Genomic DNA, 17,502 nt, shown 5'->3' with positions numbered 1-17,502 from the left:
ACAGAAGTCAGACTAGATATTGGATTGATGTTAATCGATGCTATCTGTATCCCTGATGCACAAGTTTAGAAAATCACTTTACAACCTCTGCAAATTTTTATCTTTTCTGTTACTTCATCCATCCTAGCCTCTGACAAATTTAATTTTACCAACAGAACATATTTGTGCAGATTATCAAATCCAACAAAAAACAGTAAAAAGTTGAGTATGGTAATTATTTTAAATTTCTAGAAACTCATCATTTCTAACGATGTATTGAATTCTTGGATATCAGAAGTAGGTCTCAGAAAAAATTCATATTTTAATCAGACTGATATATACTTAAAGCCAAATAATTATTTGCTTTTAAAATTAGATGTTTTATGAAAAATTTTTTTAATTATTATTATGGATTAATACAATTTAAAAATTTTCAAGAATTCCTATTGTTTAAAAAAATGGTTGAATTTTGGCTATTTAAAATAATAAAAGTATTGATATAAATATTCAATTAAGAAATTAACAGTAACTCAACATATAAGTTTTTCAAAATTGTTATAGATATTACTTGTCAAATAAACTACTTGATTTCATGGTCTTGCTTTGTTCTTCAAACACAAAAACATGCTAATTTCACACATGAGTTCTATAAAACCTGCAAACTATATGGGGTTTTTTGTCCCCCTTGTTTTTTTGATATAAACATTCTTTCTCAGAAAATGTTAGATCTAAACATAATTTTCACTACTGTAGAAAATCAGTCTGAAAGGTTTAAATTTCAGCTATCTGTACTCAGTATAACAATATTTTGTAATTTGTACCACATCTTAGTGCTTAGATTATAATATGTTATTTCTTCGATATATACAATGGATGTTAGTTGGCTACATCTTTTTAAAATTGTTATCAGTGTCTATATATATTTGCTCTGCCAGTTTAAAAGCTCAATTTCAACTGTATTTCAATATGAAAACCGAGAATTAAATCCCAAGTTCTTCTTCAATTAATTAAGACTGCTATCTTAGACAAATGATGTCATGTTATCAACAAAATATTCGCATGGGAGTAAAAGATACAAAAATTTATCTTGAGCTTTATCAGCTGGTAAAGCAAATATGTAGACAGCTATTAATACATAATTCTTTAATACAAAAGTTTTACATTCATCAATAACCACACAGAACACAACATATTCAAATACAACACCAACATGCAAATATTTCATCATTTCAGTACTAAGGAAAATGTTTTACATTTCATCATTTCAGTACTAAGGTAAATGTTTTATATTCCATCATTTCAGTATTAAGGTAAATGTTTTATATTTCATCATTTCAGTATTAAGGTAAATGTTTTACATTTCATCATTTCAGTATTAGGGCAAATGTTTTATATTCCATCATTTCAGTATTAAGGTAAATGTTTTACATTTCATCATTTCAGTATTAGGGTAAATGTTTTATATTCCATCATTTCAGTACTATGGTAAATGTTTTATATTTCATCATTTCAGTATTAGGGTAAATGTTTTATATTTCATCATTTCAGTACTAAGGTAAATGTTTTATATTCCATCATTTCAGTATTAAGGTAAATGTTTTACATTTCATCATTTCAGTATTAGGGTAAATGTTTAATATTCCATCATTTCAGTACTATGGTAAATGTTTTATATTTCATCATTTAAAATGTTTTATATTTCATCATTTCAGTACTAAGGTAAATGGTTTATATTTCATCATTTCAGTATTAAGGTAAATGTTTTATATTTTACCATTTCAGTGCTAAGATAAATGTTTTACATTTCATAATTTCAGTGTTAAGGTAAATGTTTTATATTTCATCATTTCAGTACTAAGGTAAATGTTTTATATTTCATCGTTTCAGTGCTAAGGTAAATGTTTTATATTTCATCATTTCAGTGCTAAGGTAAATGTTTTATATTTCATCGTTTCAGTATTAAGGTAAATGTTTTATATTTCATCATTTCAGTGCTAAGGTTAATGTTTTATATTTCATCATTTCAGTAAATGTTTTATATTTCATCATTTCAGTGCTAAGGTAATTGTTTTATATTTCATCATTTCAGTGCTAAGGTAAATGTTTTATATTTCATCATTTCAGTACAAAGGTAAATGTTTTATATTTCATCATTTCAGTGCTAGGTAAATGTTTTATATTTCATCATTTCAGTACAAAGGTAAATGTTTTATATTTCATCATTTCAGTGCTAAGGTAAATGTTTTATATAATTCATCGTTTTAGTATTAAGGTAAATGTTTTATATTTCATCATTTCAGTGCTAAGGTAAATGTTTTATATAATTCATCGTTTCAGTATTAAGGTAAATGTTTTATATTTCATCATTTCAGTGCTAAGGTAAATGTTTTATATAATTCATCGTTTCAGTACAAAGGTAAATGTTTTATATTTCATCATTTCAGTGCTAAGGTTAATGTTTTATATTTCATCATTTCAGTAAAATGTTTTATATTTCATCATTTCAGTGTTAAGGTAAATGTTTTATTAAAACATTAGTTTTATATTTGTTATAATTTGCAATATTAATTCATCAGGTTTATATCATATATTAACAATCTAGTTTTCCAATCAATCAACGACAACATGGTTAAATAACAGACAATAATTTGTTATCTCCCTTTTACCACATAAGATTTCATAGCAGTTATAGCTGTTGATAACTATGATTATATCATTAATTTCAAGATAATATTGATGATGATGATGATGATAATGATGAAACATGATTGATAATGATATGATGAAGAAGCGTGAGGCAAAAAGCACCTTAAAAGGAATACAAAACCATAATTTTTTTATTTCACAGCAGTTTCTAATTACAAAAATTTTTTTACACTTGGATTTTCAAGTTTTTTTTCATCAAAATTATGTTCCTGTATCCCTTTACATTACCAACATTCAGCAACAGTTACAAAAATTAAATAAACACATTTGAGATGTATGTCTTTACATTGCAGCACATTGAATACAAATTAATTGCCAGTCATGAAACGAATATAGTCAAAAATGTATGGTAGTGATAATAGTAATAGGGACAAACAATATGCACCAAAAAGTTGAATATTCTGCAAAAATATTTTGGCAAATAAGATTTCAATGGAGTTTCACAATGAAGTGAACCAAAGACAGGATTTTGTTTGTTTGTCCAAGCATGCTAGGAAAATAAAGGATATTGAAATATGTATTGATGATATCTTATACCCAATATAGCAAGCTAGTAAAATGCAGCAACCAAAGTATAAATAGCATTACCTTAAAGTCATCTAAGCCCTGAGAATCAAAGGTAAAATAGCAAAAATAAGGAAAAAATAAAAGATAATATACGTAAATTAAAGGAAATCAAAAGGAGGTTTACAGTGACGTATAGTGTTCCTGTAATTCCAGAAAAACATGACCAATCTATGGCATCACAATCTTAATTCCAGAAAAACAATACCAATTTATGGCATTATTCTGGATCATTTGCATGCAAGTCCTGTAATTTTTGACAAGCCTTACAAGATTATGAAAACATTATCTTAAATACCATTGGAGCCAAAAGGTAATGAGTTTTGATATCATAATATTGTCAAATTTACAGAGTTGCAGGAAACCAAAATGTTTCCAATGAACATAAAAATGCCAGAAAACCTCCTTGATCCTTTTAAAATTCCACAACATATAATATGAAGATAGCCAAGGATAAGATGAGTTGGAATCAGCAGGATATAAATAATTTCTCATGGCTTTTTATTTAATAGGTTTCCTTAATTCATGAAAGCTGATTACCAAAAACCTCATGAAATTTATTTTGGATTTCAAATTTTAACAACTTAAACCTGTTCATCAAAATATTTGGGAAAATTTTTTTGCAAATAAATTCTTTTTCATTAATTGAGAATTGGCATATTTATCCTTCAAGATCACTTCATGTCACTCTGCAATTTCAATTGTCGACTTCCATTAATGATATCAATGTTTTTCAATCTGATTTTTTATTAGAAAATATCTCCGAATTTTTTTTTTTTTCAATTTTTGGACAAGCCATAGGAAATTATTTTGATTTTTCGAAAAAAAAGATTAAATGAGTGTATAAGTAGACAAATAAAGGGAAAAAAATGAACGAATGAAATGAAATGATAAAATGAGCTAATGTCATGAGAACTATGTTTCTCCTGAAAAACAAAATGTTCTAATATAATGCCAAGAATCCAAGGGTGTTGGAACTTAAAATCAGGAACAAATTGATCAGAATTATAATAAAATACATTCAATACCTCTTGAAGATCAGACTTTAAAATTTAAGAAAAAAAAAAGCAATCATTATAGTGAAATACATAAATTGCTGAAAAAAAAAAGGTGTATTTAATTTTTTTGCGATGTGTTACACATCATATTGTGTTTAAAATTTATAGCTCATGCAATTTACAATATCACAGGTAACAAGGATATATATAGAAAAAAATAGCATCAAAATACAAAAGTATATATCAAGTTTCATTACGATCTATGGTGTTCACAAGTAATTAAGTTGCTACTTTAAGATTGCTACACATGAAAAGTCTTATTCGGAGATTTTTGTCGCAGACTTGAGTCTTGAGTAAAATCATGCCTGCGCTACCACTAGATGATTAGATCAAACCAGTTTGATATTTGTCGCCGATTATTTTATCGTCAGCAAGACCGAGAGTTATCATCCAATCAGATTCCTTTTACTTCAATTGTATTATCTGTACGTGATTATCAACATAGTGGAAAAAGACAAAAAGTCTCCTTATGTGCCCGCAGCCGGTTGGTTGACAGTACAATGCGTTTGTATCTCACGTAATATTTACTAGGAAATTTGCATTGATTTTCAATCATAAGTTAACTTTGGAAAGAGAAGGGCCACATAAGCTTATAAAGTTGAGATTTTTCAAAAATAATTTGATTATTATGAAAATTGCACAAATACTTGATAAGCATTCACAGAATAAAAATCTCCTAAATATTCTTATAAATTACACTAAAACATTACAACATCACTGATACACATATCAATATAGAATATCAATATAGAATTCATCCCCAAAATATCCCAAAAGTCAAACAAAAAAAAGGAAAATTCCGAAAGTACCCAAATTAAAAAATGAATATGTTATATAAAATTATTACCTGAACCAGTTGAACAACTTGATCATTGGTGGCCATATTGTCTTCCTGAAAAACACATTGAAAATGAAACATATTAAAGCTTTACTTAATATCCAGAACACTATATGCCACTCTGCAATTGAGAGTTTTGATTCAACATTGCTTACTTATTTTTAGTGCACATTGATATAAGTCAATCCTAATTTAGGACCATCAGTGTATTAATGTAAATTTCAAATTTCATGTTAAATGTTCAATACTCTTTGGGATACAACCATTTACTAAGCACAACCCGATGATCTCATATGAAACAATGTTATAAAAAATTTGCTATTCAGAGATTTCTTAAAGGGAAATTCGACTTTTTTGTAGGTCGAAAAAAAAATTTCCTCAAATTTGTGAAAATTATAAATCAAAATCTATAGAAATGTATCCTTTAACGTATCTGAAAGTTTTAACTAAAAAAATTCGGCTGTTAATGTTTTAGCACAAAACTTTATGTAACCTTCTAAAATTTGTCATGCTTTTTTGCAAGCTAATTTGAGTAAAATAAACGCCTAATTGTAGAGAAATATATCTGCTACGTTTTCTAAAGTTTTCAACTAAATATAACGAGCCATTATAAAGCCAATCACCGAAATTAGGTAAAACTGCTTAATCAACAATAAGCACTCTAGTTTTTAATTAACCCCTTTAAAACAAATTCAGTTTGATCAAGAAGATACATAGATAAAATTAGCATACTTTAGAAATATTTTCAGGTATAATTTACAACGTTTTTGATATTGATAATGTTTCACAAAAAAAGCAGAACGCCCCTTTAATCAGTTAAAATGTAATTGAGATCTTCCTATTCAAATCCACTGACAAATCTCTTGACTTGCAAGTCATACAGTGAATATATTTGTTAACAATTCTGATTTTGATTATCATAATGATACAATTGGTAACTACAATTATATCAACACCCTTTAGAATAAGTGAAAGATACGGAAGTTTATCTAGAGAAACGACTAAACTGGTTTTTTTTGTAAATGACGTAAACTGCTTCCCAGCTGACTGATTTGCAAATATAAGATCAAGTATGATCACACAATAAACCGTTCTGTTAAAATCTCCTTAACAAGTTTTAGGCTTCGTGCATGTTCAATTTCATTCATTCATCTGAAGATGAATACCAACCATGCAAACAATAAAATTCTAGATATCTGAAATTGCAAGCATTTATTTGGCTATCAAAAACTAAATCACACTTCAGACTTATTGGGTTGTTGGATGAAAGGCTTAAAAATGAAAACTGACCAATAGACCACCCAGATATATATCAATGATACCAATATCTCCTCGCTTCTCAACTTTAGTGAGATCATTTCTACCTGGAAGAGTTTTTCCACATATTTTGAAAAGTATTTCGCTTGAAAAATGTGTTCATTGCAATGATTAACTATGAATGGATATAAAATCATACTCCACATATCAAGATTTGTGACCATTGGGACGAATAAGCTTATTCGTTCACGATTTTCTGTATGTCCAGCTATATTCAATGAACCACGTTTCTTTGTGAGTAATATTATAAATATTTAATCTATCTGTATTTGACAAGTTACTTTTAAATCATAAATCTGACAGTGCTATGCCATAACATTTTGATATCCTAAGGAAAGGCCGAGTATCTTAAAATGAGTTGTCATTTTAACATTCGAAATCGGAACATGGATTTGAAGGCTAAAATTTTGAACTTTGAACACTATTACTGATTGGCTTAGCTAAAAAAATTCCCATTTCTGAGACTAAAGTATGATTGGTCAAAAAGAATGGCGCACCAGTCCCTTTAAGGAAAGGCGGATTCAAAATTCAACCTCTGGTACAATGGGCCTCCATTTGTCCCAGGTGAACAAAACAAACACTAAGAAGTTACTTCCTTAAACTATGCTGGAACCAACCCCTGGATATTTGATTAGCGAACTCTGCGATGAGCTATTGCTCAAAAAGTATGGTTTATAGAGCACAGGATAGCAAATGAAAAATGAATGTAATATTGTTAGAATGACCAATAAAGTATTAAATTAATAATGAATATAACTGGCACACACCACACCATGCCAATAATATTAATATATTATGTATAACCTCAGTCAGGTCAGCTGAATATATTTCTGTATCCTGATGACTAGGACGTGGCCAGCTATCAACAGAATCTTGAGATAAACAACTAGTATCTTCTATTTCAGTGTAATTTTGAATCTGTTCAACCCAAGTATCTGATGTGTCTCCACTCTCGTCAAAATGGAGATCATCATTGTTCCTAGACTGAATTAAAGGAACAGCAAACATTTAAGTTGGGGGACAGTCATGTGACCTCCACACATTTTCAGACCATCACAAAGGAATTTCCGTTTTCAAAATTTACCTAAAGGATTTTGTGTCTAAAATACAAGACGGCAGCAATAAGCTTAGAATCTTTAAATTATAGAATTCATGATCCTCAGCAAAGTTCCTTATCTTAAGGTTAAAGATTGGTTCCCTTATTTTCATTTATGAAAATGAAAATGCTAATACTTATATGAATAGATAGTATAGGTGTTCTAATGACTTGGAAAAATACCAGTGTGTCTCATATGTTCATAATTAATTCAAAAATTCGCTAAATTAGAAGAGAATTACAAGCAGAATTCCAATGAGTGACCGATCAAGAAAGGTCGAAAAGTCTTTTTTTGTTTATCCAGACTGTACATACATGGACATTTATGATTGGTTAAAACTCTAAATAATATGCAATAAAAACATAATGATATGATTAAGAATCATGAAAATTCATTAGAAACACCAATTAATCAAATAGTTTGCTTAATTTGACACTAAAAAATAAGGAAAACCATCTTTAATATATCTACGCATGTATATTGAAAGTAATGTTTCTGCATACACTATAAGTAAAGGTTCAGTTTGTGTTAAATAAATCTCATTAATTGTCTTAGTAAAAGTTCTAATCACCACAATCATTTAGGTTAATTTTTTTTAAAAACTAACTGCTATGCTAAAATATATCAAGCAACCCCTTCTTAGATACTTAACAAACCAATACTAAATATCTGAATATAATTCTTAGCCTTAGTAGAATCTTAATTATAACATTATGACCTGTTCCAATTTGTCCTTACATACTAAGATAGTGAACGCATTGGCAATTTCAAAAACTGGTTGCTTCATCTACTTTTTAGGAGGAAGTAGACTCTTATTATCCAGTCATTTTGCTAAAGAGTTGCATCCCTTTTGATAACTCAGAGTTCCCTAGTGTATAAGCATTACGATAGTGTAAATTCTAGAAGAAACCCAATTGACATGGCTTTACTGACCAATGAAATGTCATCTCACTCAAAGATGAGCCTGTCAAGCACACCAGACTGAGATCTGCAACCAGTTTAGATATTGAATCATCTGGTCTCAGAAAGATCTGAAAATTCAATACAATACCTTGTCTTTGGTGACAATAGGACTGGTACTCAATAATAATCTATCTACATCTTCTTCTGGTGCCTTCTTGCCTTCAAACTGATCCTGTAACTTCCTTGATGCTGGATGACTCCTATTCTTCTGTTTTAATTTACTTGGTGAAGGTGTATTTAATAATAACAGATCTGTTTCACTGAAAAGATCAAACCAAATAATAAATAGAAGCTTATTTAACAGAATAATAATGTATATTGGAAGCCTTTGAATAATTCTGAACTGTATAAATACTATCATGTAGCTAGACCTAGGGCTGAGTATCGATTACCAATTATTACAGTTTATGGCAGGTAAGTTATGCTAAAAAGGAAAACTTTGTGGAAGAGTCAGATTTGACCTAACTTCCATTCGCATTTTATTAGTTTCCTTTCGAATGTTTTATTAGCTATTAACTTTGTACGTAATCACTACAATAAGGTTTAATACAGTCCTTCTCCGACTTTTCATATTGTTAACCTTTGCTTGACCTCTGTTTTAACCAATCACATGGCTGCCCTTTCCAGCAACGGGACAATGTGACACGAACAACAAGCGTATTAGACTAGCTGATTAAGTCCGCTAAAGAAAAGGTTAGCTTTAAGTTGCATACCACATACTACAATTTATATATTTCAATATTTCGGTAAAAAAAATCAGAAAACGTCTTTGAGTGTGATGAATATCTAGAAAATCAAAAAGGATCAAAAACCAGAATTGATGCCATATTTAACAAAAAATTTTGAATGAAAAAGAGTGGTACTGGTATAATTTTTCTAAAAGATTTAGATTTTCTTCCAGACTGCATATTTTATCTCATATTTTAATGTAGTGAAAACAAGAGATTTACAATCAATGAACAGATCTTATGGCAAGAAGCCAGATTAGAAAATCTCATGTCAATACTAGAAACTCTAAGTCCATCATAGGAGAAATTTATCTTCAAAATAAAGATTTTCTATACTCTTAAGATAAAGTTAATTATACTGAGCTAAATGAGGACAATTCTATTTGTCCAAGTCTCAAAATCTATATTATATTCTTGCGACATATGCATATTTGTCCATCACTGCCCTTTTTTAGATTATCTCAAAATATTTTACAATTTTGGGTGCTTTATTCATGATATTTACTGATATAAAAAATATCCGTACAAGAACGAGACAAATTCGTAAATCGAATTCCTGTCCAAAGTATGGCAAAATGAGAGTTAAAGTTATAGAGTAGTGGACTCCTCCAATGAGAACGTTTTGAAACTGAAAGCGTTATTAAGGTTAATATGTCAAATATATGACATGAATCCACATAAAGACGCAATGATGTACAGTGCCTTGTGCGGTTTACGATGCGAGAATATCGATACAGTAGAAAATAGATCAAGTGAACACATGACGTAGAGTGTCTGGACAAAATGTAGACACGATTCTCAACCATTTTCTACTGTACTGTATCGTTAATCCTGTGTCATATACAGGCCCGGACACCATCTATTTGTGGCTTCATAGCATAATTAATACAAGAATTTGTAATTTAATTGAAGGTTATCTTAAATCCATAACACCCTTTAAGGCTTACTCCCAGTTCAGGCTGTAGCTTAGAGACTATTTTGTCCCATTGAAATGACTTGACTTAAATTGGAAAATCAGGCAAAATATGGAAATTGGCACATTGGTATATTTCATCCAATTGAAATACCATCTCAAAACCTTGCTGACACGACACCAAAGAATTACACAAAATAAATAGTGAAAATTCTAAAAGATTAAAAAAAAAATGTCATTCTGACCTACCCTTTAGTTCCTTTCATTTTCACAAAAAAGTCAAATTCTTTCAAATAAAAATACAGAACTAGCTGATAATTGCAGTCACATATAATAGCACATTTTTAACATTCTAAAAGAACTTGTGTTGGAAACAGGTAAAAGTTTATACACAAATCTTAAAATAGATTGGCGTCTGCTAGTTAGGCAGATGTACAGTAGTACCAAATTACAGTTTGACTTAGATATCTCTCTACAATATCTAATATACAGCTGTTAGGCAATCTGTTACTCTTCACACTTTCTAGTTTCTGTTTCGCCTGCAAATATCTCTACTCATAGATAATCTGTGTGGTTTTTGGAGCATATGGAAGGAACCGCAGGATTTACTGATAAATACCGCAAGTCGTAATACACAGCCAATGGATATTTTGTGAGAATCAATATACAACAACTTCTCTTTTCGAGTTTGTGATACACACGTTTAACAATTCGTTTATAAATTTGTTTCCCACAATTTTGAAATGAATCTGGAAGAAAAAGTTCTCGTACTTATTGCTTGCTGAGCATGGAATGGTTCGTTTTTCATGTATTGTCTCCTGATAGTTTTGCCTTTCAGAATGGCAGTTTTGTATATCGTGATCAAGCAATATGTCCAGTGATATATCAACACAGGTTAACCCAGACTGGCTAATTCAAGAATCAAGAAATTATTTTTAAGTAACACCTTCTTAAATAAAGTCACAGTTGCAATTCAAAACACTTATTCACCATACAAATATGTGGTCAACCAATATTTTCACCATAGAAAAATCCAATATGGCACTACAATGTTAAAGTTAACTTAGTACTGTGTCTATATAAAACTCTAGCTCTGTGTCTCTATCAATCAATAAAATCCTACATAAACATGGTGGAGAATGTCTATTAGATTTCCCTAGTACGTCATAGAATTCCATTAGTCAATAGGATTGAAGTCAGAAATAATCTGGACATCAGGCCAAAATTTGGGAACATTGCAAAGTTCTTCCACATTCCAATGGTGTTTTTGGGTGTGGCTCAATGGCTGCCAATACTCTCTTAATGCAATTTGAAAGCAATAAATCTTTAAAACAGTACTAATAGGTTACTGATGAATACCAGTTAGGAAACAAGTATTACATCTAAGCCTTGAGCGATATTGAATCTCCATCAAATTACATCAATGGCTATTTATAGTATAATGTTAATGGCTAATACTATACACATCAGAATGCCATTCTAATGCCTTTTTTGATACATTCTAATATTTTGGTTGTTTTCCTGCTAAAAAGTGAGTCCGAGTGAAACAGCAAGGAGTGCCAAATGCACCTATAGCAACCAAAACTACGTTAATCTAAAAGTCTACTCAGAAATACCAGATATAGATAATGTTACGAAACCTTAGGGCAGAGGGTTGGAGGGAGGGGGTTGGGGAGAGGGGGGTAGTGAGGGAGACAGTCTTCCATACAGAGCAACAATACAAATCATAAGCTTATACACACTAGTTCAATATAACAGTAATTACTTAAATTACTTAAAACTTAGGATGTTTTAAAAATCAATCACTTCTTGTGTTTTAAGTCAAAAACATCTTGACATAAATGAAACTTTTAAGTCATTAAAAACACTTTACCTTAGTCATATGTATCAAATATTTTTGTTTTTAAACAGCCATGTTGATGAGTCATTAACTACATACTAATTAATCCTGTCTACATTATAGTACTGGATATTCAACACTAAATGTCAAACTTTCTCTAATAATATTGAATTTTCTAATACTTCTATATGATATTTGTAATAATAATATGAAAATTCTGTTTTAATATTTCTATTTCTATATCACTCTACAATTGTTGTAATGAGCACTATTTTAACAGTAGCAATATTTTATTATTATTGTAGTATTAAAATTAATGTATTATTCACATATTTTAAGTATTATTTTAACTTCTTTTTAAGGTTGAGGATAGCCAAAAGGTTTATTCTAAAACATGAAAATAAAAGTTCATTATAGAATCTTTGATGTCTATCCAAGTTAGATGTAAGGTTAGGCTTGTCCAATAAGTCTAATGTCTATTTTGGCAGAGCATTGACTAGAATACTCTTACTAGATCTATCTTTTGACTCATTTATTTACATCTTGAATGATCCAGGATGGCTTTAGACTCCTCATTAATTTTGATGGCTGAGCCATATTAAAATCAATTTCATGATATAGATTTTGAACAGAAATATAAACTTAATTATCCATGTGAACTTTTCTCTTCTTCATTTTCATTCAGATTGGCAAAATAACATGGCAAGTCAGATTGGCAAAATACTATGGCAAGTCAGATTTGCAGACACCATGGCTAGTCAGTTTGGCAAATTACCATGGCAAGTCAGTTTGCAAATACCATGGCAAGTCAGATTTGCAGATACCATGAAAAGTCAGATTGGCAAAATACAAAGGTAAGTCAGATTGGCAAAATACCACAGTAGGTCAGATTGGCAAAATACCACAGTAGGTCAGATTGGCAAAATACCACAGTAGGTCAGATTGGCAAAATACCATGGCAAGTTAGATTGGTGGTAAAATACCAGGGCAGGTCAGATTGGTAAAATACCATGGCAAGACAGATTGACAAAATGCCAGGGCAAGTCAGATTGGCAAAATACCATGGCAGGTCAGATAATTGGTAAAATACCATGGCAGGTCAGATTGGTAAAATACCATGGCAGGTCAGATTGGTAAATTGGTAAAATACCATGGCAGGTCAGATTGGTAAAATACCAGGGCAGGTCAGATTGGTTAAATCACCATGGCAAGTCAGATTGGTAAAATACCATGGCAGGTCAGATTGACAAAATACAAGGGCAAGTCAGATTGGTAAAATACCATGGCAAAGCAATTAGCTTACTGGTATCATGATTAAGCATTAACCCTCTATTCAACATGAGAGAAATTAAGAGTAATGTTTATTACCTGGATATTGATGTGGAAGCTGCTGTTTTAGGTGGAGTGGCTTCTTCTTCTTTTTCTACAACAGACAAGGCAATTAACAAATCAATAATCTTATAAATACATCAACTAATGATAATATAATGTCTGTAACATATAGCTAAATAAGGAAAACAGAAAGAACAACATAAACAACCAATGATGGATATACTATGATGAATTTATTCAACGATGTATTTGAGTTTGGATGATGCACAAGAAAAGCCTAAAGCAGCATATTTCAAGCGAAATGATACAAAACTTAAAAGTCAATTTAGAAGTTGTCAACAATCTTGCTTTATAGCAACAATAAAATGTTATAAATACTTTTAACATAATCTACAATTCACAAGTTACTTTAATATTATGATCATATATGCAAAAATATAATTCCTAGGCCTAGGCACTTTTATCTAAAAATACTCATTTATGGTTCCTGAAAGTTTCATGCAAGCAGCTATAAACTGTCCACAGCATGCATATAAGATTGCCATTGTCTTACCAGCTTTAGGCATATAACCTCCCATCTTAGTCACTAGTATATATTATCAAAATTGTTATGATAATATCCTCGTGTTCAGCTAATTATATATATCCTTAACAAGTTCACTTATTATATCATAAAAGGAAGTAGAGAGATATGATAGACATGGAAAATAATCTACTAAATTAAAATGTTAATAAGGTCAATCACTTTGTTCAATGTCAAATGTCTTTTGTAGAATAATACTAGTGTCACAAAAACCACAAGAACTTCCACAGTGTGAGAAAATCAGGAATATAAAATGAAAGGAATTCAAGATTAACTCTGATAGTATGTGTATCACTGTAGACCAATTCCTTTTATGACTTTAAGTTGACATGCTTGTGACCTTGACCAGTGCTTGACAAATACTCCTTACGTAATAATTCACAGCCAGACAAGTATCCAAAATCAGGAATGGACAATGGAATGATTCCAAAATTATTTCAACCAGTATAATGTAGACTACTTAGTACAATTCTTTGAAAAACATTGACCAGTGCCTGACAAAATAATAGTGTTTCTGTTACACTGAAACCACAAAAGTATCCAAATGGAATCAAAATCAGGAATGTGCAATGGAACAATTCCAAGATTAATTCAGCTTGTATAAAGTGGACTTCTTAGTACAATTCCTGGAAGAACCTTGATCAGTGCTTGACAAAATACTGTTTCTGTAACACAGAAACCATACCAGTATCCAAATGGAACCAAAATTAGGAATGTTCCAAGATTAATCCAATGCCAGTATTAGTGGGTAACTTGAGTCCAATTCCACAAAAAATCTTGATGATGAAATAGAACCAAAGCTTGTGACCTTGACCAGTGCCTTAATAACACTGAAATCACCAACCATAAGGTTATAAACTCAGAAATGTGCAATGGAAGAAATCCAAGATTATCTGAAATGATGTAAGCTTATTGAATAGTTCCAAGACATGAGGTAATACAGTAAGCTTATAGACATAAATAATCACAATCATATGGAGAAAGTAGGGAGGTTTTATCAAGTTAGGTGGTATTCATTCAACATATTGTTTGGCATTGTTTCTCATGATCTTATGGAATAGAACAAATATTTGGCTAATATCTGTACATTTAATAGATTCTTTTTGTGTCAAACTTTACTCCAGTACAGTTGTGTCTTGCAATAAAGGGACAGATGCGCCATTTTAGGGGATTGATTTGAGTCTTGAATTTATGTAAATAGTCTTCAGAAGTGCTAAAAATGTACGAAAATTGGATAATTACTTCCAAAATTTTTCAAAGTTTTCCTTTTTTATGGATGTCTTTTCTAATGGCAATGTCTCAAAAAAGGATGATTCGTCTTTTTAACTCTCAAATGCGGATCTTTCTTGACACACATGGATAGGAAAGCTCAAATTTGAGCTGTGAACTCTATTACTGTGAACTCTAAGTATGATAGGTAAAGAAAAATGGTGCTTCTGTCCATAAGCAAACATTCAGCTGATTGATTTTAGAACCTTAAAAGGTTGGCAGTGCAGAAATGTCAATAAAGTGCTTTGAAAATAAACTGTACAGAGGCAAAAAGGGTCAAGAAAAGCTACGAAATTTGATTTTTTTCAACAAAAACTTAAGTTAAGTTATAAGAGGTACCGGTAATCAAGAGATAGGTAGCCCTAAGAACTTCATAAAAACAAATAGTTAATAAAAACAAAAAGTTGTACATTTGACAACAGAAAGTGTGTGATTCAGAATTACACCAAAAAAACTTCTGATAAATCATTTGACTTTTAACATACAATTTTAAGCTTCAATTATTTTACTCACTCTTAAGCCTCAGGGGAAATTATTTAGCGTTTGATCAATAAACATAGCAAAATAATTACAAACCCTTATCTTGATGAAGATATACTGTCAACTGAATTTATTAAAAAAAAGTCACAAACTAGTGAAACAGCCAGTTTCCTGCTTGAATAAAACAATTTTTACTGTTAAAGACATGTTTGAATGTTTATATTTAACTATAAGTTCTCCATATAGTTTATACTTACTAACTAAGATATTTCTCACACCTATATAAAGATATAGTAGTGAAGAGATCCAGCCCATGTCCTATGTCAATATGAAAGGGTGGCAATATTTGTTTAAAGCCACAATTTTAGAGTTCATCTCTAGGCTTTTAACGTTGAAAATAAAAACAAATACTAGACTTAGTAACGTTACTTCTCACGAAAGTTAAAAAAATTTCTGGATCAAAGAGGTAATGATATCTTTCTTAATTTTGATTTTAGAAAATAGTTCAGATACATCTATAATATCAGTAAAAGGAATTCAAATTCAAATTTTAAGGGATAAGCTTACACTTGTCATATATTTTTATTTACTATTACTTGTACACTTATTGTTACTTCTTATCCATTAGAAAACTTAAAAAAAGGGACAGATATAGCTAAGACATGTCCAAGGCAGTAATAAGAAAAAATGATTTTAAGCATCAAAGAAGCACAATTTTCATCAAATTTGTAATGAAGGGCAATAATGCTTAACCTTCATTAAAATATATTCAACTTGGAAATTCCAATTTGCATATCATTATATTCATTAATTTAAAGGGACTGGCTAGCCATTCTATTTGACCAATCATACTTTAGTCTCAGAAACTGGAATTTTTTAGTTGAGCGAATCAGTAATATTGTTCACAGCTCATTGATGAAATTTGAGCCTTCCAATCCATGTGTGTCCAGAATTACCCTCGTTTGAATGTTAAAATGATGACTCATCATTTTAAGATACTCTGTGATATATAGCAAAGACATATATAGAAATAGTGAGTAAAATTCCTAATTTAGAGTATTTTTAAGGAATTATGCGATTTACATTTCTAGTTTCTTATGAAGACTACTTACATAAATTCAAGAATCGAATCAACCCCCGAAAATGGTGCACTGTCCCTTTAAGTTTCTATCAAGCTAACAAGAATTAATGACAGAGATATGCACTAACCAAAGAATAGATTTACACAGACAATGACATATAAAACTGAAGCCCATTCAATGTAGACAGAAAAGTAAATTACATATATAGCAGTACTCTAAAAATGGCACTTATATCTATATACCCTATATCATCTCCCTTATCCAGCCCCAACTGTACCCCTCTTAACATACACGCACACGCCCATCCCCCCCTCCTCCTTCACAGAAACAAAAACATCAACACATGTACTAAATTACCTTAAAAATACCAATCTGTAATAAATAAATAGTCAGATAAATACTTTTACTATATACCAATACGGTAACTAACCATTCAGTCACATACTAGCCCTATTATACTTGATAATATTTTGATCTCAAGCCAAGTCTTTGTTCAATCTGTCAACTACAAAATATTCATTATTCATTGATTTCACTCTTCAATAGATTTTTCGCTATTCCAGGTCACTCAACGCTTGTTTAGTTCACATTATCGTCAGGGTAAGTCCTTCTTTCATTCATATCTATCAACGTAAACACACACAAACTCATCCCAGATCATATAGCAACTTGGCTAGATAATATTGTGGAGGCATGGTTCATATCAAAGGCCAAGTCTTTGTCTCCATACAGATCAAGTTGACATTTGAATAC

At 30.5% G+C, this 17,502-nt stretch overlaps 2 protein-coding genes across 2 annotated transcripts; one reads left to right on the top strand and one right to left on the bottom strand.

The window, feature by feature from the left end:
* Positions 1-1,189: 1,189 nt before the first annotated feature.
* LOTGIDRAFT_164861 (hypothetical protein) lies at positions 1,190-2,747 on the top strand (the record flags this gene model as incomplete). The annotated part of the gene is made up of 9 exons (XM_009061360.1): positions 1,190-1,254; positions 1,318-1,324; positions 1,458-1,534; positions 1,692-1,733; positions 1,902-1,943; positions 2,007-2,040; positions 2,104-2,144; positions 2,352-2,395; positions 2,707-2,747. The coding sequence occupies 9 exons, from the start codon at positions 1,190-1,192 to the stop codon at positions 2,745-2,747; spliced, it is 393 nt and encodes a 130-aa protein (XP_009059608.1).
* Positions 2,748-4,294: 1,547 nt separating this feature from the next.
* LOTGIDRAFT_164860 (hypothetical protein) lies at positions 4,295-10,429 on the bottom strand (the record flags this gene model as incomplete). Its single annotated transcript, XM_009061359.1, has 6 exons — positions 4,295-4,345; positions 5,155-5,199; positions 6,436-6,509; positions 7,230-7,446; positions 8,611-8,782; positions 10,413-10,429. The coding sequence occupies 6 exons, from the start codon at positions 10,427-10,429 to the stop codon at positions 4,295-4,297; spliced, it is 576 nt and encodes a 191-aa protein (XP_009059607.1).
* Between the last annotated feature and the right edge of the window lie 7,073 nt (positions 10,430-17,502).

This window comes from Lottia gigantea, assembly GCF_000327385.1.
Source record: "Lottia gigantea unplaced genomic scaffold LOTGIsca_47, whole genome shotgun sequence".
NCBI classification, from domain to species: domain Eukaryota; kingdom Metazoa; phylum Mollusca; class Gastropoda; family Lottiidae; genus Lottia; species Lottia gigantea.
This window is presented reverse-complemented; position numbering and strand designations above follow the sequence as displayed.